Genomic DNA, 27121 nt, shown 5'->3' with positions numbered 1-27121 from the left:
AACGTAAGCACTTTGCATAAGTAAACAAGACATAAACTGTGCCTGCATATTATGAAGAGACAAATGAAGCACACAACTGGTGACAGGCTCAAGCCCAGAACAATGTGGAAAATAAATGATAAAGCTCAGGGTCATTTTAACTGGAATAAAAACAATAAACAAATGACAAAAAGGTAAAAATCGTAAGCAAAGCCAACTTGTGGGCAGTTAGGCTCACTCCAGGAGAATACCTTTCCCAAAATCTCTGACCCCGCTCTCACATTCAACTAAAAAATAAGAAATAGTGATTAAAACAGGAAATTACATATATAAAATAATATAATGGTTTTTTTTATATAGCATGATAAAATAAATGAATATTTTAGGCAAACTTGAGGTACATGTAATCTTTATTCTTTTGGCTTTTCATTGAAATGGGTTATAGCAGTGTCTTGCATGCAGTTTATTTATACACTACCAGCATTATGCATAATAATGATGGGAGATGTTAAATTTTATGTAATAAAAACATTCTTTCATTATGCATAAAGTATAGTGTAAGTATTGAAAGTTTCAATTACATGCAAAGTATACTACTATGAAAGGAATTATACTCTTATTACATGGAACAGATGTAGTTGTGACAGTTTCGGGTGGATGTCATGGGAAGAACTGACAAAAATAACACAACTAACTGCCACTATAAAATGTAAACAGAAGTAGGAAAAGCCAAGGGTACATGAGATGTGTGATGCCATGTCCTTGAGACTGTCATTCAGAATATTCCGAGCCATTTTTCATCCAATTTATATATTTATCATGATAAAGATTGAGAGGTAAACTGTGTAAAAACAGTTTACAAAGCACACAAAAGCATAAAGGATCACTTACCAGTCACAATTTCAAAATAAAAATATGCAGTTCAATTCAGAATAAAAACAGCTTAGACAGCATAATCATAAAACATCACCAGTAGTCAAACACAGGTTTTTCTTCTAAGAAGAATTACCATCCATATAACAGATTTCATACACATTTACATTTTCACCTCACAGTTCCTGCTGGGTATATATCCCTGTCTGCCTGAATACAGCAGAACACGGTGAATATATTTGGTTTTATATCACAGGTTATAAATAGTAATAATGTTCCATAAATTTCATAATTTCATAATCCTTATAGAATACACACTGAGGTTCATCATCAAAAACAACTAAGAAAGAAAACAGTCAAAATAAAGAAAAGGTAGACACATGGAGGAAACCTGTATTTGGAGAAGTCAGAAGTTTTAAGAGATGCTGCTGTCCTACAAATAGACAATATTGCAGATGATCTCCTCAGAGCAAACTGTAAGAGGTTTGTGGTAAAGCGAGGTAATGTATAACAGGATCAGTAATGTGTGCAAACAACATAGGCTTTTTCTTAAATTTCCAGCTTTGCAAAACAAACCCTCAGTTGAGGATTCTGTCTTTAGCACAGTTTCATGATAAAATTCATACATAATTAGCAATATTATAATGGTACATACATTGCAAATAGCAGGCTGAGATGAAGTGCATGAATGATTTTGATGATTCAGCAAAACTGAATGTGCAAAGTAGTTCTGCCAAGTGTTACCGCTCTGCCACTGATACTAAAACATACTTGACGTACTCAGCTGGATTTGTTTGGACTTTTAGGCAAAGGTATTCTTTCTGTAATGTGTAAAAAACCATGCAAACTATACCAAGCCATGCCATGACTGTATAGTTTGAATCATGAAACATGGTGGACAGGGAGAGAGCCTGATGAAAATAGTACACTCTAGCATGCATAATCATGGAGAAACATTCATGCAGGTCTACCTTTATTGTAACTGCAGCAACTCTTACACTGTCTCTTGGCTTTGTCAAGTATTCTAATTGCTATCAGTTAGCAAGACTAGCCTTAAAACAATGTTGCTCATTGTAAAGATTACCCCTGAAGGAACAACCCCTTTGAAGAGTAAAAAAAAGTGTATAAAAAGTCAATTAACCAAACTACGAATTCTTAAAGTAATAACATTAAAACAGTTTTTTCTGCTTGAAAAATAAGTCAGTAAAGTAATACAATAGACAGTGATATAACAATAATTCAAGACACTGGATAGCAGATCTAGCTGCAATAAAAGTTAAAGCATTAACTAATGTGTCTTTCAGAACACTTTGAGAAATGATGCCCATCATCACAAACAGTCAAAAGTCATCCTTGCTCCTGAACACAGCCACAAATGGTCCCACTACAGTCTGAATGAGCAACCTTTCCACTTAGGCACCAACCTTTAGACTCAAGTAAGCATGGTCAGCTTGGCATAGATATCCATACTAAGGCAGGGAGTCCAGTGGATGACTTAATCACTTTTAAAGGTTGTAAACATTTTGTCATTAATTACAATGTCTTTGATGCATTACCAAGATTCTTTTTATATATTTTGCTCTCTGACATCTTTCCCCACAATCTCCTTTTCGCTTTTGTCTTTTTCATATTTGTTTTTTCCATTTGTGGTCACACTGTTACATGATGGCTGAGAGGCAGTTGAAGGTGCTGTTCCAATGTTATCAGCGCTATAATTTTTTTTGAGTTTGTCTGTGACAACAACCTCCTTGACAATGAGTGTTTCATTATTTTGAATGTTATCATTGGATGTGTCAGAGGGTTTACTGACAGAAATTTTCCTTTTATACTTTCTGAATGCTCTCTGGATGACAATGGCTGATGTGTCCTCCTGTTTGCGGCGGAGAGTGGTAGTGATGGGCTCGTAGGACACTTTGGAAGGATTGGAAGCCATGAAGCGCTCCTCCATCTGCCCCCTTAGGATGTCCATCTCCCCACCCTCGCCTAAAACACGTTTTGTGAATGCAAATAGGATGTCCAGGCAGTGAATGCGTTCACCACTCACCATGGGTAGATCCATGGAGATCAGTTCGAGCCTGTTAGGCTTGCCTATGCGTAACGGTGGATCCAGAGCATCTGCAAATTCTGGCAGCTTATGGTACTCCATGAACTGTGTTGCATGAGGATCAAACCTTTCCCAGACCTCATAAAACATTTCAAAATCATCCTCACTTAGGGGGTCCGCACTCTCCTCAGTGGCCACACTGAAGTTTTCCAGGATGACTGCAATGTACATATTCACTACAATCAGGAAACAGATGATGATGTAGCTCACAAAAAAAGCAATTCCCACAGGAGGATTTCCACAGTCTCCTGTGACAGAACTGCCAGGATGCTCCGTGTTAGCACTACAATCATCTTCATGTCTGTTGAGAATGGGAGCTAGTAGGCCATCCCACCCAGCTGAGGTGGTGATCTGGAACAAACAGATCATGCTGTTGCCAAATGTCTCAAAATTGAAAAGGTCATCAATACCTGCTTCCTTCTTGACATAAGCAAAGTTTGACATGCCAAATATGGCATAGATAAACATCACCAAGAAGAGCAGGAGACCAATGTTGAACAAGGCAGGAAGTGACATCATCAAGGCAAACAAGAGTGTGCGAATTCCTTTGGCACTTTTAATAAGGCGGAGGACACGGCCAATCCGAGCCAATCGGATGACTCTGAACAAGGTTGGCGAAACAAAATACTTCTCTATCAGGTCTGAGAGAAACATACCTAAGGACAGGAAGCAGAACACATTAAACAAACAACATACAAAACATGTATACTGAGAAAATTAATGATTATGTATGTAGATATCTGGCGAGTGAAAAGAGATGAGTCATACCAATGATTGACAGAATGAGTACGATGAAATCAAATACATTCCAACCATTTGTGAAATAGTAATGGCGAAGAGAGATCATCTTCAACAAACACTCTCCAGTGAAGATGACAATGAATACTATATTAATCCGGTTGAGAATTTTGTCCTTTTCCTTTGACTGGTCAGCAGTTTCCACCATCATGGTTACCATATTAAGCCATATTAGAACCATAATTACAATATCGAATGCTTGTTTTGTGGTGAAGTCAAAGATGTATCCTTGGATCTTGTTCTGAAACAGACACAAGGCAGAGAAACAAAACTTAATTTTAGGTGCTATGAAATTACCATGGAGATTAGATGCAGTCATGAATAAAGCTACATACTGATGGTCGAGGAATAGGTTTTTGTGGTTTCTTTGAGCCCAGTTTTTTCATGGCATTGTAGTACTTCTTCTGTTCTTCAGTCATGAAGATGTCTTGACCCCCAAAGTAAAGAGGGAATGTGAGACATGTTAAATTACAGCAAAGGTGATACGGAGTTACTGCAGAAAGAGAAATTGAAAGTAAAGCTTTTGAAAATTGCATTTCCATCAGCGTACCAAGTAAAATATCAAATTTTCTTCAGAAAGCAGATCTGATACTTATCTTTTTCTTTTGCTGATTGAAGTTGTCTATGATGACACCAATAAAGAGATTGAGTGTGAAGAAGGCTCCAAATATGATGAAAACAACAAAATACAGGTACATCTTCAGGTTGATCTCATAATCAGGTTGCTCTTCTAGCTATAATAGAGACAGAAAGTGGAGATAATAGTATCTTAAAGTTAAGATTTAATAGTAAGACAAATTCGTTACTTTGATAAGGAGCTGGAGGTACAATGCAGTCTGTCTCCTGCAACGCTTCATCTAACAACTCACTGTGGCTGCTACTTCTTGTTCAATTACTCCCTCACAAAAATTAAAAATGACCCACTGCAAAAAAAGGCTGAAAATGACAGTTGACTTGTTTTGTGGATGCATTTTGCAGTAGGAAAGGTTTGGTGTGCAATAACTTAATACAGCTTTGATACAGCATTAAAAACAAATAAGATTAAATAAAAAACACAAAACGATGCAAAATGTCTAGTTATATGTTGCTGTTCCGTTATATGTTTTTTAAATTTTGTATGGACATCTCCATCCCGGAAAGGAAAAAGCTCTGTTGGTACTCCTCATGAAGACTAATGACAGTGCTTTGCATTCAGTATTGGCAGGTTTAATTTGCCCTCTGCTGTACAACACTGAAAGACAATACACCTCTTTGTTTTTCTTGTTGTGATTTAACTTTAATGTGGGATGGAAACTTAATGTCACAATTCACTTAAAAGACAAGAAGCTAGGTATCTTGTCATATAACAACATATAAAAACGTCTATTGTATTTAATTTCAAATCTTTGTTTGATTTTTTTTTATATAGGCTTTTTACATCTTCTTTGAACTGTACAGATATTTACAGAATCTAAATACACTGAATGGCCTATACTGAAAAAATTACAAGCATAAATAGTAATAGCAAGTTAGTTGTTTGATTTAATGAAAATTACAACTTGTAACAGAACTTAAGTATTGTGATATTAAGAGGCACAATCTATAAAAGAGATTATAAAATGTAACAAACAGGATGGGCAATACATGAAAATAGGATTACCTTATTTGGAGAGTCCACAGCAGCATACATGATGTCCATCCAGCCCTTGAATGTAGCCTGTATAGACATGCACAATATAAAAAAAATATATTGTACTAGCCCTTTGATCTTTCCATCATTGCCTATATTCCACCCATACAGCAAATAAAACATTACCAAACTTAAAATTGCACACATCATGCAATTATTTAACACTCACAAATGATTCAGTTACGTACCACTTGCAGCAGTGCAAGGTAACCCACACCAACATTGTCAAAGTTTATTTTGACGTTCTTCCAGCGAGCAACCTCCTTGCCAAAGGCCAAACACTCTGTCTTGTTTTTCACCTCCGATGGAAGGAAACGCTTTTCTGTGGTTCTGTTGACACAATGGTAGTACTTCCCTGCAAATAAGTTGACTCCCATGATGCTGAAGATGAGCCAGAATATGAGACATACCAGCAGCACATTGAAGATGGAGGGAATGGCTCCCAGCAGGGCATTGACAACCACCTGCACATCGACACACAAACAAGACCCATTTGTACAGCAGGCAGAGACCTCAGAATGTACAACTGAAGCACAACACTGTATACTCTGCTAATGGTAGGAATAGGAAAACACAAGAGTGAATATTTCAGTGCCAACATACACATCAGCATGAGCTCATCACAGTTATGTTCAAGACCAAAGCACTGATACAATGATAACTGCATGGTAAAGGTGGGAAAAGAATTAGGAGAGGAGGCAGGAGATCAATCAAATAAAGTATACTGTGTATCTTAAAGTGGCTTTAATGGGTTACATCTAAATTTTAGAGAAACATTGAAACAAAACACCTTGTAGAGGCAGGAGGATGCCACAAATTTGCTTACTGTACACAGAAACATAAATAAAACACGACGAAATCATGTTAAAGAACCCAGCAAACAATATCAAAAAACAATGAAATTATAGCCGAAACGAATGTGGCGCTACTGACGCACGTGAGAAACTGTTCATGCAAATGAGGGAATTCACTGGCTACCACGTGAGGAAAGACCAGCATCATAACTGTGCTGTAAATCTAGACCACCACAATTTGAAAGCAACTAATCAATATGTTACATTGATTTCAGCAGCCGACAACCCTCCCCTTTCACTTACATAAGTTATCAACCCCAGTTTAGACCATGCTTGCATTGCACAGCAAAATATTGTAATGTTATGAGACGTAACAAAAATATTATTTTATTTTTGTTACAGCAGACATGGCACCACTTAAAGGACATTCTGGGAAATACGCTTATTTGCGTTCTTCCTGAGAGTAAGAGAGGCAGAGCGATACCACTCTCATGTCTGTCTGTTAAAGATGAAGCTGGAGCCAGGAGATCGTTACTTTGGACACTTGCTAATCCTCATCATTTTGTTTCATCACTGACAGCTGTAGAGAAGCACAATGGTAATTTTTGCATCTATACAATAAGGAGCATTGCATTGTGGGATTTTTAGCCGAAAGGAGTGTACATGTCATAGACACTACTTTCTTTGTTCTATTGTGGAATTCTTGAGGGCACTATATAGTGAGTATAGTTTCATACTCAGAACTTGGAAACTCAAATAAAATGGCGGACAATAAATATAGTGCACTACATAGTAAATAGAGAGTGATTTAGGACATAGCCAACTACTGGGAGTAGTGACTCCCTGGAGTCTTATCTTCACCATGAGGGGTCCAGACAAACAATAGAGGCTAGAGGAATTCCCTGCTTACTGCCATGAAATAGTCAGGCACATAACTCCCCATAAAACCGCAATATGTTATAATATAATAGAGATATAACGTGTTAATTAGCAGACTAGCTGGTTTACCCTTCTACCACTCCTTATGCTAAACTGTCTACTGGCTGTAGCTTCATATTTAATGGACAAATATGAGAGTAGCATCAATCTTCTCAGCTAACTCTTTGCAGGAAAGCGAATAAGCACATTCCCCAAAATGTCAATGTATTCCTTTAATCTAAATCCTGCATCACTGGTGTATAATTAGAGATAATTATAAGTATAATTAAAGTGATGTAATCAACTTTATCATTTAAATAAGTTTTGAGTTGACCCTCAGGACAAATAACAGTTGGAGAATGAGGATTAGGAAAGGAGAGGAATGCTTAATTTACATGCAAAAAAATGATGGGGTATATGCTGCTCCTCAGCAGAGTGAGACTTCAGAGTGCCTGTGCTCTGTAGCAGTGCAGTGAGCTGGCGACAGACAGAGCACCGTGACTCTGAGTGGGTGGGTAAATCCAATGACGCTTACCCTCATGCCCTCAAAACGTGACAAGGCTCTCAGGGGCCTCAAAGCTCGCAGGGTTCTCAGAGACTTGATGGCACCAAGTTCAGAAAATCCCATGGCGTTGGCTACCATACTGACCAGTGAGACCTAGAACAAATACACACACAGATGTCGAAAGTAGAAGAGACACATTACACTCAATTTAAAGGATGAATTGTCAAATACTAAAGCATGGACTCTATTTTATTAAGTAAAAAACACCCAAGAATTAAAAATTGTTTACGAACATGAGAGTATGTGTGTTTCTGTGTGAGTGAAGGCGTTTCAACCTACATCGACAATGAGGAAGTCCAGCCAGCACCAGGCATTTGTGAAGTACTTGGCAAATCCATATGCCACCCACTTCAATAACATCTCCAGAATGAAGATGTAGGTGAAGATTTTGTCCGCAAACTCCAACACTGTCTTAATGGTCTTCCTCTTCTCAATGTAGATGTCTTCAAATGCCTGGATGTGAAGAAAATTACAATGAGTAATTCATTGTGAATCTGAATACAAATTTCAGTGATGCCAAACGTGCATGGAAAGAAATTGTCACTGCTAATGTTTTAGAAAGATTTGAGGAGTACCCTGCAGTGACCTTACGTTGCACAGATTGAGAAAATTTCTAACAAACTTTGTACCAAACCATAGCAGTGAGAAAAGACTATTAAAGGTGAGACTGCACTTCCTCAATAACATTAAATGAAACACAGTTGTCTGAGAATCTGCTGCCTGCCGAGAGATTCCAGATGCAATACGTAAATACACGACAGCAGCCAAGTCAGGTGTTCAAAGAAACTTTATCGACATTTTACTTCCTGCAGAGACTTACCAGTGCTCCACTGCTAAGCAGGATCATGAAGATGATGAAGCTCTCAAACCAGTTGTGCTCCACTATCCGGTAACAGGTCTTTCTCAGCGTCCACCACATCTTCCACCAGCCAACGTCTACATTTACCTGACAGCACTGGAACTTTTGCACACATACTGAGCAGAGACAAAGGGGATTGTGATTTAGTTGTGTAATATGCAATATCAGATCAACACCAAGGCTGTAGTAGCAGGCTCAGTGGTGGCAGTGGTTGTAGCAGTATTCACCATCAGGAAAGCAGGCATCAGGATACATAGATTCTTCTAGTTCAAAGTCAATAGACTCTCCTCCCTCCCCAGCTGGAATACCATCCACTGTGCTGCCTTCAGAGGTGCTGAGCTGCCCATCGTCATCTACAATCTGCAGAGGAAGCAGGGTAAAACTAGTCTTCGATGAGCAAACATAATATTACCATTAAAAATGTAAGCGGCTGACATGCTGGGAACCTTTCTTTCCACACAATTCATGCACCCCGTATCTCACCATAGTGTAGTTAATTTTTACAAAAATAGTCAGAAAATACCAAGACACTTGTACAAGATGTGTGTAATTGGTATCTTTTAACTGAAACAGATGTCTGCTGCCTGTCTGGTTTAAGGTTGTGGGTGAGAAGGACTTCACAAGAATCGTTGACATGCATCTAGTTCAAGATTTAATCAAATGTATGAAGGCTTAATTAAAGAAAATGCACAAATCAGTATTTGCTGTAACTAAGATTTAAAAACTCTCAGGATTAAATGTCAACATGAAAACACGTGCATGTCGTCTTTCTGCAGAACAAACATTGGGGTACCCTCATTGGCTTGACAGCAGGAGAGCAGCTGAGTGCTCTTAATCACAGAAGGCAATAAGAAGTCTACATTACACTTATCGGCTCTATTTTATGTGGGAGAGGAAACCTGACTCTCACAGACATGATATTATAATAAAGGTAAAGGTGACACTAACTCAACACATTTTACATTTTTTAAATTATACAGTTGCTGTTATTTATTTAGATAAACCAGAGTACAAAGATAGAAACGTACTGCATTTATCTTTTTAACTGCCAAATATTTTTTAGTCAGATTGAGACACACAGTATAGACACAGTACTTGTTCGTTGCAGCCAGTCTTATGATATATATCTTGTTGTGCTTTGGCTTTCTGCAGGGTGTGTCTGCTAATAGCTGGCAGATGAGAACAGCCTGAACGCCTTCCTAGAGAATGCTGGAGCACTGGGCTGTCCTGGGACCAGCAAATGGTGCAGGGAATGATGTAAGCATGTTACTGCGATATACTGTGAGCACTAATGTCAATGTGCTTGTATTGCCACTACATCCATTAATTTTCTGTCCTAAGTGCTACGTGTCAAATTTGAGCAAAATGAAGAGTAAACTGTGGAAATTTAATATCTTGTTAAGTTTGAATTGATGAAAATCACAAAAAATAACAAATGTGTTGTCATCATCCCAATGTGAATGTTAGATTTAAATAATATATGTATAATAATAATCTCCTTCGCGGGCAATGCATCATTGTAGTTAGATATATTTGATGTCACAATGCAAAATCCATTAAAAAATTTGACCTAGTTTTAAACTCAAATTAAATCAAATTAAGAAAAACTGCATGCAAACAGATGAGTGATCTGCCAAAACGGTTACTGGATGGTTAATGTAAATGAGGCAGACAATCTTTTACATGAGTCTAACATACTGTATATTGTTAAGTGTTCTCACAAGTCTCTTAAAACTTTGAGGGCATCTGTAAAGCAGCAGCAAGCAAGCCGTACATTGCTTACAGATCTTCATATAAAATATTGGCTGTGGGAAAAATGATTTATAGTTGAGACAACATTAAAAAAAAATCACAAAGTAAATAAAGAAGTTAGCAACAACAACACTGCAACAAAATATACATAGACAGTCAGTGTATTGCTTTTTTTTCTTTCACAATTTGAGATCTTCTCCAATGCAAAGCAAACAGCTCCCTTAAGAGGAGGACTCAACTCACCAGCACTTAGACTTAAATGGTGCATAATATAATCTGCACACTGGTATTTTCCTCTCCTCTCCTTATTACCTCTCCTCATTAAAAGGTCATGATATATGGGATCTTTAAGGGAAATGTGACATCGCATGCTCATACCTTGTTGCCATGGCTAAGTGCTTCAAAGTGACCACTGTGATGGGACATCCTACTTCCCTCAACAATAAATGTGTTTGCGAAGAACCACAATCAAGTCATCCATCACACATTGTAAACATTAGTCTGCTTGTGATGTGGCTGGTGAGACTTCGAGCATTATCTCTAACAGTAAAAGCAACTTGAATAATCAGACCAAGAGGATCCTTACCACATGGCATCCTGCTGGATCAGATGAAGCACTGCTGAAGTCCTCCGTGTTGAGGTTTTCAAAGTCAGACTCTCCCACAGCAATCGGAACAGTGACAGTCAGACTAGGATTGTTGATGAAAGACATTATAGAATCATCACTCTTGCTGCTGACTATGTACTTGTCTCCATTTTTGTCCACTCCAGTCACATCCCCGTTGCCATTCTTAGTAAAGTCTTTGATGGTATGGTTGGGGACACCATTCGGCCCTAAAGGTTTGTGGACCTCATCCATGGATTTGTCATCACCCTTCCCTTTCTTCTTACCCCTGAGACAGACACTGCTGCAGCTACTTCGAAGCAGGGACTTAACAAAGGCAATGCCTTTGTGTATCCTTCCAATGGCAAGTGTCAAATTGTTCATCTCACTGTCATCATCTGTTGCTGCCAGGTTGTCTGCACTGAATGAACTCAGCAGCAGGGCCAGGAACAGGTTCAGCACCTAGTAGATAATGACATTATTTAGCATGAGACTATGTTATCTTTTAGCTATTGTACTTTATGATAAGAACAAAACATGTAGTTATAAAACTGCATCGTGGATGGTTATTCTTTACATCAACCAGCATCATCATCTAAAAAGTGTGATGAGTTGGACTCATGAATTGACAATAAGAGATGATAATGTACCACAAGGTTTCCAATAACCATGACCATCATGTAGACAATGATGCACATGGTCGTCCCAGCCACCTCCATGCAGTCCCACATGGTCTCTATCCACTCTCCACAAAGCACTCGGAAAACAATGAGGAATGAATGGAAGAAGTCACTCATGTGCCAACGGGGTAGAGTGCAGTCAGCAGAGATTTTACACACACAGTCCTTGTAGCTTTTTCCAAACAGTTGCATTCCCACCACAGCAAAGATGAAGACGATAATGGCCAGCACCAGGGTCAGGTTGCCCAAAGCCCCCACTGAATTACCAATTATTTTGATCAATGTATTAAGAGTGGGCCACGATTTAGCCAACTTGAATACCCTCAGCTGTAAAAAGAAAAGAAAAACAAGTCATTCCACATGTTTCTGCACTCAAAATTCCCCTGATCAATGACTTGCTAATGACACATTTATATTTAGACTTACCAATCTGAATGATCTCAGAACAGACATGCCAACCACATTTTCCAAACAAAGCTCCATCAAGCTTAAACTGACAATTATTCCATCAAAAATATTCCACCCCTCCTGAAAGTAATAGTATGGGTCCATTGCAATGATCTTGAGGACCATTTCAGCAGTGAAGATGCCTGTGAATACCTTTATAAAAAACCAAAATACTGACCATTAATAAAGATGACACTTATTTTGGAAAAACATTTTCAATACGCCACACCCTACAGTCCACTCACCTGATTGCCCACAGCCAGCATAGTGGAGAAACTCTTGCTCATTTCATGATGCTCCATGGCCATAAACAATGTGTTGAGTACAATGCAGATGGTGATGGTTAGGTCCACGAATGGGTCCATCACAATTAGTTTAACCACCTTCTTGATCTTCAGCCATGTTGGACAACATTCCCAGATGAGGTAGGTGTGGGCAAAATTGTACCAGCAAGGAGGACACTTCTGCCTTGACTCTTCGAGCTCTGATGCACCAGTTGATGGCAAAATGAAAATAAATATTTTTTACGTACAAGTAAAATTTATCTTTTCAGTATCCGCAGTTTAATCAAGATAGGATACACATGCCATGGTACAGAATACCTACCCTCCATTGTGCTTGTTATGACACTCGCGATACTATGGGCTCTCTGTCTGGCCTCTGGGCCATCAAGGAAGTCCATGAACTCCTGGTTTGCTCCTCCACCGGCCTGTCTGTACTCTGTGTCAGTGGTGTCAGCCTGGAAATAGAAAGATTTGTTACAGATGCAACTGTGTTACAGAAAATAACATAACACATTACCATGGATGTACAGTAGCTACAAACATGAATTAAAGTGTCAGTAGTTTGTGTTAGTAGCACAGTGCGAAGCTGCAAAAATTACACTGCATATTTCTATACAAGGTTGACTCCAATAAGAATATCTTAATGTAAAGCCATGTATGATAACTTGGCACAATAATGGCACCCAGGTCAGATGGTTAGAAGCTGCAGTTATGTTTGCCAATCATAGTGGATCGGGAAACAAAAGTGTAATGGTAAGAATTAATGTTCTAAAATGTAATGGCTAAATTCACGGTACAACTACCAAATCACTGATGTTAGAGCTTCTCTGAATACACCACCACAAAGAGTTTTCAGAATAGCCCCTGCTTGCAATTGCATCAGCACACAACAATAATGTATCTTCGGAACAATTAAACAAGTAAACACAGCTAACTGTTCACTGCATAACCTACTGAAATGAATGGAACCCAACGGCTGCATGGAACACCGAAATCAATTTAAAACATTTTCCAAGGTTTGGGAAATGATCAGCAGTAATGTCAAGTATCACTTATGTGATAATGACCAAGAAATGACCTGAAATATACACAGTGTGAGTCAGACAGGAAAAAGACAAAGAGAAAAAAAGGAATTAGAAAGAGAACCAAGGCTAAAATAGAGTTGTAGGCAAATTAAATAGGACTATCTGGACTCGACAACCCTTTCTTACGTTGTCTCCGGTGGAGGCCATATCTACCATCACTTTAGGCAGAAGGAGCCCCACAGGTGACGATGGGAGAGAGTTCCCACCCACCAGAGACACAACCCCATTGCAGTCTACAGAGCTGTGCTTGACCCCATTGGGTGGAAGCAGGAGATGCGACAAGAAGCTGCAATGGCTCTGACTGCTGCTGCGTCGATCAAACCTCCGGGGAAGAAATAAAGAGCCCCTCCGACTCAGGTTGTCCTCAAAAATACTGTTCTCATCATCAGCAAACTCATTCTCTGAGCCCACGTCCTGTGCTTGGCTTCGGAAACTGAAAAGGCTGGCCCTGCTGTTCCGTCTGGATGAGAACAGGTGTCCACGAAAACTCAGAACGGACTAGGAAAGAAAGATATTCCTCAGTGGATACATGGTACATGCTGATTGTAAAGAAGAAAGAATTGCGATGGCAATGATTGACTGTGCAAATGAAAAAAAGTGATTTCTGCGGTAAGGTGAAGAAAAAAAGATGCAAGATGATGATGATGATGATGATGATGATGATGAGCATTGTAAGGAAACTGCAAAATTAAAAATACATGTTGGTGATGACTGAGAATGGTAAAGATGATGATCATGATGAGGAAAAAGATAATGATGATCATCATCATCATACTGATGATAAGCATCGTAAGAAGGAAAATTGTAAAAATTAAAAATGCATCCTGATGATGATTGACAATGACAAGAATATATTAAGTTGATGAAGACAAAGAAGAAGATGAGAATTACGTTGATGATGATGACAATGATGATACTGATGATAACGATGAAAAGAAAAAATTTGCCATTGTGATAGCAGTCAAAGAAACATTGCATAAGCTTAATTGCATGACATGGGAGTAATCGCAAAATTTGTTAGCAACTCATGAAGGAGGAGGAAAATGAGCAAAAGTGCATAGTGAATAATGGAACACATACTGCACTGAATACTGTTTTCGCAGATAAATCATACTGCAATCGTAACGAACCTGATGTGCGGATGAGCATTTCATGTCATAGTTGAGCAGGTTTGCATCCACAGAGAAGCGGCAGCGAGCCTTCTTTAAACTGTCCTGCGAGTCCGATTTAGGAAACTCCGATTTAGCTCCTTTGCCCCCTTCCTCCTTTCTTTTTCTTCGTCTGTTGCGTCTCTCTTTGGCACTTTTAGAGCTGAACTTGGAGGTATCAGAGGAGCTCTCAGTGCCACTAACTTTGTCACCTACCTCCCCGGTTTCAGCAGCAGCTGCAGTTGCTGCTGCCTAGAAGAGGAAAGAGAAGACAATGGGGGTAAATGGGTGGAATAAATCTGTGTGATTCTTATTTTGTTTAGTTTTTTTCTGACACTGTGTCGGAGGTATGTTCAAGTGCATAGCTGTGTTCATGGAGAGATTGGGGTTCTGTTTCAAGCTTAGGAGCACTTTGGCTTTATGAGAACCAAAGACATTCAAGATCATGCACACAACATAGAACACCCTGAATAAGTTTACATTTTTATACTAATACCTTGTTTATGATTGGTCTCTTGGAAATTCCCATTAGAAAAACTGGGATTCAGTATTCTGATTTCTGTCTGCTATCTGTACAGGTGTGTCTCTGACTGATGTAGCAAGCCAAAATTAGCAGCTAAAGCTTCCATAGTCAGGAAGCAATGGTTTTTGTTCCTTCGGTCTAAAAATAGCTTTAGGGGGTGGTAGCTTGGTTGGGAGTGAGCAACAAAATGCCAAGGTCTCAGGTCTGTAGGGGATGCTGACTCATAACTACAGTATGTACTGCAATGCAAGTCAGGTGGCAAAATTTCAAGAAACATTATTGTACTGCTAAAAAATCAAGACAAAAGAGTTGGCTCCGATTCTAGAACCACAGAAGCTGGTGGTGAAATCCTATTTGTCGAGTATACAAGGACATATATTATATAACCATGTAAAATCATATATAATCAAAGAGTCATTTAAAATATACTCATTATCATACAGGTAGAGGCAACTACCACAGATACAGTACATTTGCTAGGAAAAACATTGGAGCACATCTAACATATCTTTTCTTAGTCTGTAGGCTTTGAATGGGCTGAAAAGAGTATGATATTCATGAAAGGATTTCTTTTCCAATTTCAGCATAAGCCATCTAATTTCTGGTACTGTACAATGAAATGAGTAAATAAGATGTTATTGTGTGAAATGATGACATATACAGTATGAGGATGGATGGCCGTGCACCTGAGCATCCTCTTGCTGCCGTCTCAGCTGCTCCAGCATGGCCTGAAACTCCTCCTCCTTCTCCTTAGCCTCCTTAATGGTGGCCTGGCTTTGCTCTTCATAGGCCATAGCTACTACAGCCAAGATCAGGTTGACCAGGTAGAAGGAACCAAGGAATATCACTAGCACAAAAAACAACATGTAGGGCTTCCCAGCAGCCCGCAATGTCTGGAAGGAACACACACAATATTCTGGTCTAAGAACTCATGCAGACTATTTATAATCACCAGTGCTATCTTGTTTACATTTATACTTATTCGATAGACTTACCTAATATACTCATTATTTTTCCTTTTATTTTACCTTTTTATCCTGTCTTATTTCCATTTTATTTTCTCGCAATTCTGTAAAACATTTGGTAAACTGTCTGCTTTTATAAGAGTGCTGTATGCTGTAAATTAAGTGTATGATTGATTATTATGATGCTGTGGCTGAGGTTACGTAATTGCCCCTGTAACTCCACTTATTTGTCTGTGGCCAATATATTTTGAAAAATAATGGCCAGATTCACATTCACAATAGCTCATTCACATTCTCAAGAGTAACAAACCTACATGAAATTCAATAACATCAAATTAATCAATTTAAATGCTTTGTGATTTGCCTTTTTTCAACCGTGAGGCCAATTTGTCTGCTGAGTTTGCTGTGCAAATTCATACGTCATGCTAGAGTCACCCTCAGGTCAAACTATTGTCTCATTTACCCAGTACAATACTGTCTGTGAATGTTACTAACTCGTGAGATAATTGAATCAGGATGTAGGTATTAATGCATAATGTGAACTGTTTTCCTGTTGTTGCTGCGGTAATCAAACCCACTGTTGATTTCTTTTATACGTAATAGCAATACAAACAGGGTTTACATTTATTTATTCAAGGACTGTCAAATTTGGTTTTGAATATGGCTGTCTATCAAAATTTTAATAAAAGGATCAAAAAATATAAACCATCACCGTTCCACATCATGACCAAAAGATACTGACACAAAAGAGAGCTTGTTGATAGTCCCAAAGAGGTAATGTTACCCAATTACACACGGTGCTGAACAGATTTTCTCATGGGAGCTTTGTTTGCTTTACTTGTTGATATTACAAATTTGAGCACTGGCCTATTCATTGGACATCTATTTGCCTTTTTAGGTCCATTCACATTGTGTTTGCCTGAGTCATAATAGGACTCATCATTATTCCTCCTTTAGAGCTTTATTTGAACAGTATGATCACAATACTCCCTTTAATTCCAATATTGTAATTTGAGAATGTGTTGTCTTTGACAGAGCCCCTCCTTAACACAGCAAGCATGGTCTTTTTATGTATTTTGATAACCACACAGTAAAGGTACAGCACCCTGAACCATGCATGAGGTCAAACATTTCATGACTTTGCCACCAAACACCTTTTTCACTGAGCAACCAAAAAAACACGGAAGAATCTTAATGGCACTTATGGTTAAGTAATTAGCTTCATCCAAAACACAGCTACACAGGAAAATCTAGATTAAATTAATTTGTTGAACAATTTAACAAAGCTGTTAAAATACCAGGGCTTGAAACTTCCATGGGCTCTCAAGTGCTTTTCAGCATTTCAGTGTTAGCCTTTTCACACTGGTTGCTTATTGTGACTCCTTTAAGTTGACTTAAAATGACTGACAAAATACATAACACTAGAAAATTCATTACTCCTGCTCAATATGTATTTTTATCCACTAACAGCCCTGTATGGATACCTTTAAACATTGGGTGGAAATATCTCGACTGGATATAAATTTGTTGTATTTATGTTATTAAAAAAGAGCATTATCTGTTCTTGTTGAGGTAAAATTCAAAGGTTTCTTTGACCTGTGGAGTTCTCCAGATTACACAACTAGGCCATTAACTCTTCTCTCTTCAAGCTGCCACTAGATCCCATTATATGTAGACAGCATTTTCATTTTTATGCAGATGATACCTTCCTCAATCTTGTTAATACCCAGCGACAACATTTTGAGTATCTAATTAAATCAGATTCCATCCTTATCGGTGTGGACACTTCTAGTGGGTCTCTATGAATCCAAATGCTGCAGCCAGATTTCTCAACACATTTTTAGCGATTTTATGAATTTCTTTGACCTGTTGTTATATTTCATGGGATTTGACTGTTAACTGTTAATGAATTATATTTCTTTTTATTTTATGTAAAGCATTTCTTAATTGATATTCGTGTATCAACTGAAAATTGTTAATACGTGTGTTTATATGTATTATATGCCTAGTAAAGTTCTTTTGGTCTTCCTAATTCCACTGCCTACCTGCTGGTAAAGGTTTTCCCAGTAATCCTGTGTCATCAGTCTAAACAGAGAAAGGAAGGCCCAACCAAATGAGTCAAAGCTGGTGTAATCATAGTCTGGGTTCCTTCCCACTCTGAGGCAAGTGAACCCCTCCGGACACTGCCTGCAAAAAAACAGACAGTCCGCGAAGTTCTGAAGGAATCACACTTCTGCCTATTCACACTGTACGATAATGTGTTTCATGCCAAAACAGATGCATCATAAAAGCATTATATTAATTCTATATTATGTCCAGTCTTCTAAAAGTTGGGGAATAAACTTACCCAGCTTCACTGCTGTTTCCACAAAGCAATGGATCCCGTTTGTCTGGAAGGTAATAATAATTACCTGGGGGGAAGAGAAGAAAATCAGAGTTTTGCTTTTTTCTTCCAAGCAGGATCAACTTGTGACCAAATCAAAGCACAACAGAGGAAAATCCTATACTCACTCTTATTGAGTTGGTAGGCAGTCCAGTTGAAGAAGTTCTCCTGGTCTGTCACATTATATGTGTCATTTGTTGGCATCCGTACACACTTTTGCTTTAAATGGCCCATAAACAGCTGTAACCCTATAAGGGCAAATACGCTTAAGCAGAAGACGGTGAGGATCATCACATCGGAAAGCTTCTTCACTGACTGGAACAACGCACCAACGATGGTCTTCAGGCCTGCCAGTTATAGTATCACTTGTTAAACTAAGTAGTCATCTTCAAGACGTTGCTAACTTACAGTAACAATACAAAAAAATCCTATTGAGCTCTACCTATAAAGTAACAAATTCATTCTTTAATTTTCTTTGACTATCATCTACAGAACAAGCCACTAGAGGAAGAAGTTTCAAAATTATGCTGTTTTAATAGCAAACACTAGAAATACTAGGAAAAAAATAAGTCTTTCGCCACCCCCTTTAAATAACATTTTGTTCTCAATTTTCTGACAACATGGGTGCTGTTTGTTAGTCAAAACTCATTGTAGCAATCAGACAGAGGAAAGTAACATAGGAAATTAGGATCATGCATATCTGTGATGATGCACATGCAACAATTAATGGGACGCACCCTCACCACAAATTAAATTACATTATGCCTTCACTAACAACACCCAAAGAAGAGCAAATGGCAGTCAAATTAGTCTGCTCAGAAACATCAGTGCAAAAAAAGAGCAGGTTTTTCAAAAGACAAATGCAAATGGCACAGATCTCGCAGAACGTTAAATCTTCAGTTTTGCTGCTTAAGAATGGAGGAGGAGGGGAGGCTGAGGTGCAGCGTGCAAGAGGCCCACTAACATGCACTCGCTCTGACTGCTTACCTGGGATAACTGAAATAGCTTTGAAAGCTCTCAGCACTCTGAATGTGCGCAGAGCTGAAAAATTGCCTAGGCATAAAAAATCTGTCAGATACCTGCGGGGAAACTTAAAATTAATATGGCATATTGACTATTGACAACAATACGTATAACATGGATTGAAGCCAAACATCCTACAGTAGATAGATAAACTACATGATTACATTTTGGTACATACAGTATCAGGTGAAGCAACAGTATGAACTAAGGCATGTTCATGAAGGTAAAATGATAATGAGGCCAGTGTGATAAGCAGTAAGATATGAACCAGGTCCCATGTGATACAAGCTTAAAGGATAAGATTGGTGATATTCTATATTAATGTTAAGCGCATTACCAACGGTGAATTGATCATAACAAGTACTGCCTGATATAGCTTATTCCTTTGTGCCGTAGACCTCCAATGTTGTCCAAACACTGTTAAAAAAACACCGGTGAGCCAAACTTTTATGCTGAGTGATTCGTTCCTTTATTACCAAGAACATGAGCTCTGTATTTTGAGTCAATCCCACATACAGTACACCTTCCTGCCACCGTAGATACTCACTCCAAATGGTAATCTGTGGCCGAAAATAGTGGCTAACAAACGCACATTTTTTGAAATGTTTGCTAAAGACTTCACTGCTCAGCGGTTTTAGAAAATTATTTTTGCCTTTTTTTTTTTAAAAAAAGAAGAAGCTGTTTTTAAGATTCACATCATCAGTAGAAACCAACGGGCTTTTGGACAGACAGGGTAGGGAAACTGGAAAATACTGAGAGATATTTTTAATGTATCATTAGTTTGGGATTTGTTGACTGTAAGAAAAATAAAGAATAACACCAGCCTCATCCTTTAGGACCTAAAAAATATATTTTGAACTAAATAATAGTTAGTATTGCAGATGTGTAAAACACAAAACTTGTTGGTTGCCAGCTTGTACACCTTGAATACAAGCTCTTTACTTTGGAACCTTCGAAGTAAAGAACAGCTGTTCAAGAATTATTTTTATTGATTTAAAAGTACTTACGCCATAACAATGACAGAGAAATCCAGCCAGTTCCAGGGATCTCTTAGAAATGTGAACTTTCCTATACAGAACCCTCGGGCTAAAATTTTAACAAGGGATTCAAAGGTATAGATTGCAGTAAATGTGTACCTGTTGAAAAAGACACATCTGTTATTCCACATGGCATCTACACTGTGTGTGATATATTTGTGATACAGTATGTATAGGCCATTCAATGTGCAATTCATGGAAAACTTACTCTACATTCTTTGCCCAGTCAGGCTGTCGAGACAGTGTCATAAACACACAGTTGGTGAGGATAGTGCACATGATCACCATGCTGAACAATTTTCAGGCAGTTGTCAAGGATGTCACTTATTTCACTGTGAAATTAACATCTTTTTGTGTATAATTTATTATATCTTAAACAAAGTAGCAATGTAGACAATTCACCCTTGGCTTATGTTGACAAACAGCAATCGAGTATCAGTTAGAAACCACAGATTTAGTGTGGGCTCAACATAAACATCATTAATGCTTATCAGATTAATATCTTGATGAAAGGATATGAGTGTACCAAAATCTTAATTGATATTCTTCTAAGAAGGTTGAAGGGGCTCAAGAGGTACAAGGCAGGAGTGGCATTGAAGCGGAAGATGAACTTTCCTTTGTTTAATACTATGAAAGTCTGAGAGAAGAATAGAGATATGTATAAAATACATATTAGACTTCCTTGCAACATCTCATTATAGTTAACAAAAATAGAAAATGATGGTATCATATGGTTACTTACAACTGCTGATCAAAAAAAAAAACTTTAACCCTGTGGTCTACAGTAAACATTTCAGTGTACAAATCACACATTTTGTATATTGCAGATGTACCTCATATAAATCCATTCTTTTTTACTTGCCTCGTTTTCCTGTCATCTAAGATTCAAAGCCTCTGGCTAGATGACAAAACTGCAATAACAACAGCTGCGTGCAGTGCTAGATGAACATCGGCACAACACTACACCAGCCTTTAGGAGTATTGAACCACATATAATGTATGAATGCAGTTAGGATAAAATCAAAATAGACATATGAAAGTTAATTTTCTGAAACAATAGTCCAATACTTAGGTCTTGTGATGACAACAGAGCAAACTCCATTTGTTGAGGTAGGGTTTTTTTTTTTTTTGTCAAACTCAAACTACTCTTTATCACGGTGAGACAAGATAAAAATTTGAATCCTAAATCTTCTGTGTTCGAGGTTTCCATCCAATCTTTATACTTAATGCTCAAGTTTGAAATCGAGTAAACCTACTTTCTGATTACAGTAGTAGGGATCCAGGTCTTCCAGCGGTGTCGACACCATGCCTTTAGGAATGTCCCCATACAGAAGAGGGAGTGATTTGCCTGCCTCCAGGTCACGACTGGGCTTGAGCTCATTCTCCTCATTGCGCTTTTTCTTCTCACCCTTGGGTTTCTTGGCGTTCTCCTCAGCAATCCGTCCCTCAATAGCTTTGAGGGACTCACGACTGAAGGGTCGGAAGCTGTCTGGACCTGGTTGTACAAGCAGCTGTGCCATCTTTTCATCCTGCACCTTCAAAGTGAACAGCTAATCTCCAACATGAGAAAGGCCTGAGGGGTCAGAATAAACAAGGCGCTGTGATTAAAGGTTGACAACTGTTTAAAAAGTTGAGTTGTATCATCCTTGTTCCGACATGAAAAATTATTCAGCTGAAAAATGTAACTGAAGGATTAATGTGTAATGATTAACCTCTGGATAATCATCTGTATTTCTGGCGACAAATTCCTAATGACAAACTACATGAACTGCTGCTAATGGAAGAGAGGAAGGTGGGTGCGTTACAGTTCTTTGGTCAGAGATCGTCATCTCAGGAAGTAGCAGGCTATAATGAGCCTAGAGATGGCTGTCATACACATAAATTCCTGCCAGCTGTGGTAAAATTAGATCTAATTATCTGCTCTTCTGTAGATAAAATTAAGCTTTGACATGACAATGATCAATTCCAGGTAGGATTCTTGCCCCTCTCCTCCATCCCTCAAAATGAAAAGAGTCCACTTTTCCTTCAGAGCCTGAGACAGAGCGCTGGGAGGAAAAGATCCATCCTACTAATAGGCCTGACTGGTATGATGTGTTAGCCAGACCTATGCAGTATTAAATATGAATGCACTACAGACTGCATGGCATCTCGCTGGGTGCCCTGCCACAAGAGCTTTTGCCTGATCTGAATGTAATAGTGTAATAGAATACTTCCACGCTTTGTGCTGTGATGCAAGAAATCAATCACAAACACACTGATCAATCAACTGCCCTCAGCGGTGAGTTGTACATGCTTGTGATGTAATTGTAGCAACAAAGGGATGTCCAACTACCGGAAAAAAGTTCCGAGTTTTAATATAGGTCTACCCACATGGTTACATATCTACTAGAACATTTGGTTTACACTGAAACAAAGCAAAACCTTATGAAAACAATAGAGATACAGTAGAGTTGAATAGAGACACGGAAGATGAAACATAGCAGGTAGTTGCTGATTTTCAATGGAAGTGAATGTGGTATTGGACAAAATACTATCAAGTTCATGAAGACACGTCTCCAATCGATGGCAGTAACATTGCCTGTGGTTGTATTAGTCATCTTATCTAAACATCTCATCTTCATGTTTGTTGTAGTCAGCGTCACTATGGACAAGTACTTATAGACCTGGTATCAGCCCTTTGTTTAAGACCAGAGTGGCTGGCCTGTTCTTAGTACACACTTTTAATTTAATGTACTGTATCTGTGTCTATCAGAGAATATGCCAACACAGCTCCTGCTCTTACACAAACACTCTGCAGCAATGAGAAATGTGCTTTCTAACATTATTTTCTACACAATGAATGTGAACCATTTATATTTAGACGATTCCATATCCAGTCACATTTCACACAAAAATACTGGCTTTGATTTGGTTTTAGTCAGGGATGGAGTATGTCTCAAGTATGCTCACTTCTCCATGTTGATGTTGTTCAGGGCGCACCTACTCTGCTGTGCTGTGGCCTTTATAAGTGAAACGCAAAAATAAACGTGATACGTGTACATACCATCATAGTTTAGAGTAAAAAGTGTAGCCCTTTGTTACAATGCACCAAATATTGTTTACATAATGTATGGTTCAGTAGGTTCTGAAGCCCATATATTTCTACTGCATGAAATGCATCGATAAAGTGCCCCTGATAAGCAATGATCTTGAGAAAAGTGTAAAAGACAACAGTCACTCCGTATAGCAATAACTGTAGCCTATAACTATTTAGAGGAATACAATATAGTCTTGGTTAAAAGGAAAAAAATAATCAATTGAGGAACAAAATTGGAACAACAGTAAGAAAAACTTCTTAACTGTCTGAAAACTTTATGAAAACATAAAATAAAACAAACCTTAATTTAATGTTCACCCGACAAGGTCAACGTGCAGTGACTAACCTTTAAAGAGGTATGCATCATTGTGTCAATCTGTTTCCCAACTTACACACAACTTGAGATATGAACTGTCACTTTCAAGCTTCAAATAGGCCCACTTCAATTTATCTGCAACCTGTCGGCATCATGACCTTGTGCTGACTAACCTAAAATGGATACATTTGTTTCCACCAACTCTCACTGGAACAGAATGTCATCACATTACTTTGGTATTTGCTCTTCACAACACATTTAACTGTGTCCTGCCGATGCGCTTGAAGCGAAGACTGACCTTGGCATCAGGCCACCCGATTCACCTCCAAGTATATAAAACACTCACGTGTCAAAGAGAAGATCTTCTTGAATATTTACTGTACATCACTCATTTGTGATGACATTTGTGATGGACTTCTCAAAATCATTTTCTGACTTTTTATGGACCAAAAAAACTAACTGATTGCTCAGAAAATAATCAACAGATTGATAATGATAATTGATAATGAAATCCTGAGCTGCAGCCATCATTAGTTACACTTGTTAATTTTGGTTTTCATGTTACAGTTAAGGATAAAAGTTTTTTGAGATCTTGAATATGAGTGCAAGGTAAGGCATGATGTTTCTTCAGAAGCGTCTTGCCTCTGCTGTCAGAAATGTATCCATTTTGAAATGAAACTGATAACGGTGAGCTAGCTACAAACTGTAACCCAGTCTATGAGCAACAAACATGGTAAAATAAAGACGATTAGACATTCACAAAGGTCAACGAAAGAGACAACGAAAGAGACAAGCGATCCTGTATAATGTCACAGAAAAAATAACATCTATGTATTTTCCAATTGATCCGTCACAGGTACTGTTCTTCAGTTGACCAGTGCGACAGGGAGTGTTGGAAAGAGGGTTAACAGATACGTTTACATTTCAAATGTGTCTCAACACAATACACAGATTCCCATATGAATATTGAAAAATTATTGGCAATGTAATCATTTCTCTTCTCTATACAGGCTCGTGAAAAGATCCCCAGTCCTTGCTCTGTGTCCAAAAGCCTTCTAAAGTTCAGCAAGCGCTAATATGAGGATTCATCCTGTCTGAGGTAGTCAAATCAAGTTGGCGTCTTCCACAGCTGTAGCCTCCGCATAAGCAAGGGATCTCTTCAGGACCAGTACGGACAGGAGGACAACAACTGCAGCGACCAATACCTTTTTATCCAAGCCCGTGTGTATGGCCTATGAGTATTTTTCTAAGACAGACTTGAAAAAGCGTGAATCTATCCTTTAATTTGGACTGTTGTACTCATATAAAAGTTTTGAAAATTCTTGTTAGCTTGAGGTTGTTTTCTCTAAGATATACAGTAAGGGTGCAGACTTCTGTACAGTCTACCATAGCTCAGTTCTCTTCGACCCCCAGCCTTTATGTTGACTAGCCCAGCAGGCCAACAACTGAGCCAATACAATAAAACAATAAAAACTAGAATGATAAAAGCCTGATTACTGATTAGCAGAATGACATCCATTAATCATTAGGACTGAAATAACTTGTTCTTTCGACTTAAACATACCTGTACGAAGAGTGATCACACCTCAGTATTTGTCGGGTCCTGAGGGACCTACACAGCAGCACCCCTGAAGTGCTCACAACTAATGCTTGCTGCTGCCTCGTACAGACCACAGGATCAGGATTTGATCTTGCTCATTCAGGGCGTTGGCGAAATAGCTGATGTCTTTTTTTTTTTTTTCTTACAAGCTGCCGGGCTGCAATGTGTGTGTACAGTCTGGATAGAAAGCACACACCAACAGGATGATCTCTAATTGTAAGCAATCTAATAATGATGTTGACAATCATGCAAGCAGGAAGCTGTCTAAGATGGAGTGTGGGCCAATAATTGCTGCCATACCCATTAACTTCTATAATATGTTGTAGCTCATGATTTGCACATTAGTCTTTGCCCATATGAACTAAAAGAGATCAATCACCTTTTTCCGTACAGATCTTCCACAACTGTTACTATCATTAAACATTACATTCAACAAATGCTATATCATATTGTCAACTGTGAAACCCCTCAGGCACAGTTCTTTAAATATAAGGACATTAAACACTTTGATAAAAGATGATAGATAGATAGATAAATTCTTAAGCAAAAGTACTACTGTTTTTTTTTTTCCTCAGCTACAGACTTCCATAAATCTTTTACAGAAATAAACTTTTTAGTAATTTTCAGGCCAATTTCGGTTGAGAAAAAGCACTCGGATACAACTTTAACACATTCTCTTCAACTCACCATCAGTTTTCCATCCTCGACGAGGGAACGATACTCGCCACAATACCGTGGATGAACTTCAGTGTGGATAGAGTGTTGTTAAAAATAAACCCCGCCGTCCGTGTATGATGTTTGACGCCAGTCAAAGCGCAGGACCGGTCATTTCCACGATTTCAATAGCAAAAGCCCTGAGAGCGAAAGAGAGAGGGAGAGAGGGAGAGAGAGAGGGAGAGAGTTTCATCCGCCCCTCCGCTCGGTAGAGTCAGAGAACTGTGCTGGTGCGCTTCCGGATGTTCAAGGGTACCAAGTGAGGGCAGGGATGCCGGAGTGGCTGCTCAGATTCTGTTGTGGTGGACATTATCGTAATTGTCTGAATGTTTGCAGTCTGGCATGTATCATCAACTAAAAGCTAAAGCCACAACGAAGAATCAGACTGAGTTCCGAACCCCCCCTGTGTGTGTGTGTGTGTGTGTGTGTGTGAGTGGATGGGGTAAGTGGCACAGTTTTTTTTTTTTTTTAGGAGCCTATAGTTATTATTAAACGTCGAATTAAGTATTCAGTCATCAACTGCCTGAAGCGCCAACACTCAGTCAGAAGAAAAAACATTTCGAAACACATCAAACTGCAGCGTGAGCAGATCGTGTAGGTATGTTTGCAATACAACCTTTATGTTTTGCATATGGATAATAATACGTTTTGTAAACTTGTGGGGGGTGGGGGGGCACCCTGTGAGCCGGGACATTTGCTGTGACTCTAACGCCACCTGGTGGATACAGACAGCAATGTGAGAGAAATTTACAAAGTGTCACAGAGTCTCCAGAATGCAAAAAACGCGCCTGCCAGAAATGTATAGTTGGAATAGTTTTATTTACAAGTTTCAGTGACTACAAAAATGCATTTCAAATATATATATATATATATATATATATGTATAAAACTATTTTTAAAAAGAGAGATAGATTAGTAATTGTAA

The 27121-nt window shown here is 38.5% G+C and overlaps 1 protein-coding gene across 1 annotated transcript; it reads right to left on the bottom strand.

The window, feature by feature from the left end:
* Positions 1-371: 371 nt before the first annotated feature.
* scn1laa (sodium channel, voltage-gated, type I-like, alpha) lies at positions 372-26341 on the bottom strand. The gene is made up of 27 exons (XM_040148984.1): positions 26170-26341; positions 21747-22063; positions 21011-21127; positions 20699-20790; positions 20461-20589; positions 19418-19509; positions 18559-18777; positions 18395-18458; positions 18093-18234; positions 15769-15975; positions 14542-14811; positions 13538-13909; positions 12649-12781; positions 12288-12526; positions 12022-12195; positions 11566-11922; positions 10898-11377; positions 8787-8919; positions 8521-8675; positions 7980-8153; positions 7671-7793; positions 5612-5887; positions 5394-5450; positions 4351-4488; positions 4090-4194; positions 3725-3995; positions 372-3612 (listed from the first exon to the last, which is right to left on the bottom strand). The coding sequence occupies exons 2-27, from the start codon at positions 22008-22010 to the stop codon at positions 2420-2422; spliced, it is 5976 nt and encodes a 1991-aa protein (XP_040004918.1). The 5' UTR covers positions 22011-22063; positions 26170-26341; the 3' UTR covers positions 372-2419.
* Positions 26342-27121: the final 780 nt, after the last annotated feature.

The sequence above is a fragment of the Xiphias gladius genome, chromosome 16, assembly GCF_016859285.1.
Source record: "Xiphias gladius isolate SHS-SW01 ecotype Sanya breed wild chromosome 16, ASM1685928v1, whole genome shotgun sequence".
Lineage (NCBI taxonomy): Eukaryota > Metazoa > Chordata > Actinopteri > Istiophoriformes > Xiphiidae > Xiphias > Xiphias gladius.
The sequence above is the reverse complement of the archived record's forward strand: the minus strand, read 5'-3'. Positions and strand labels throughout refer to the sequence as shown.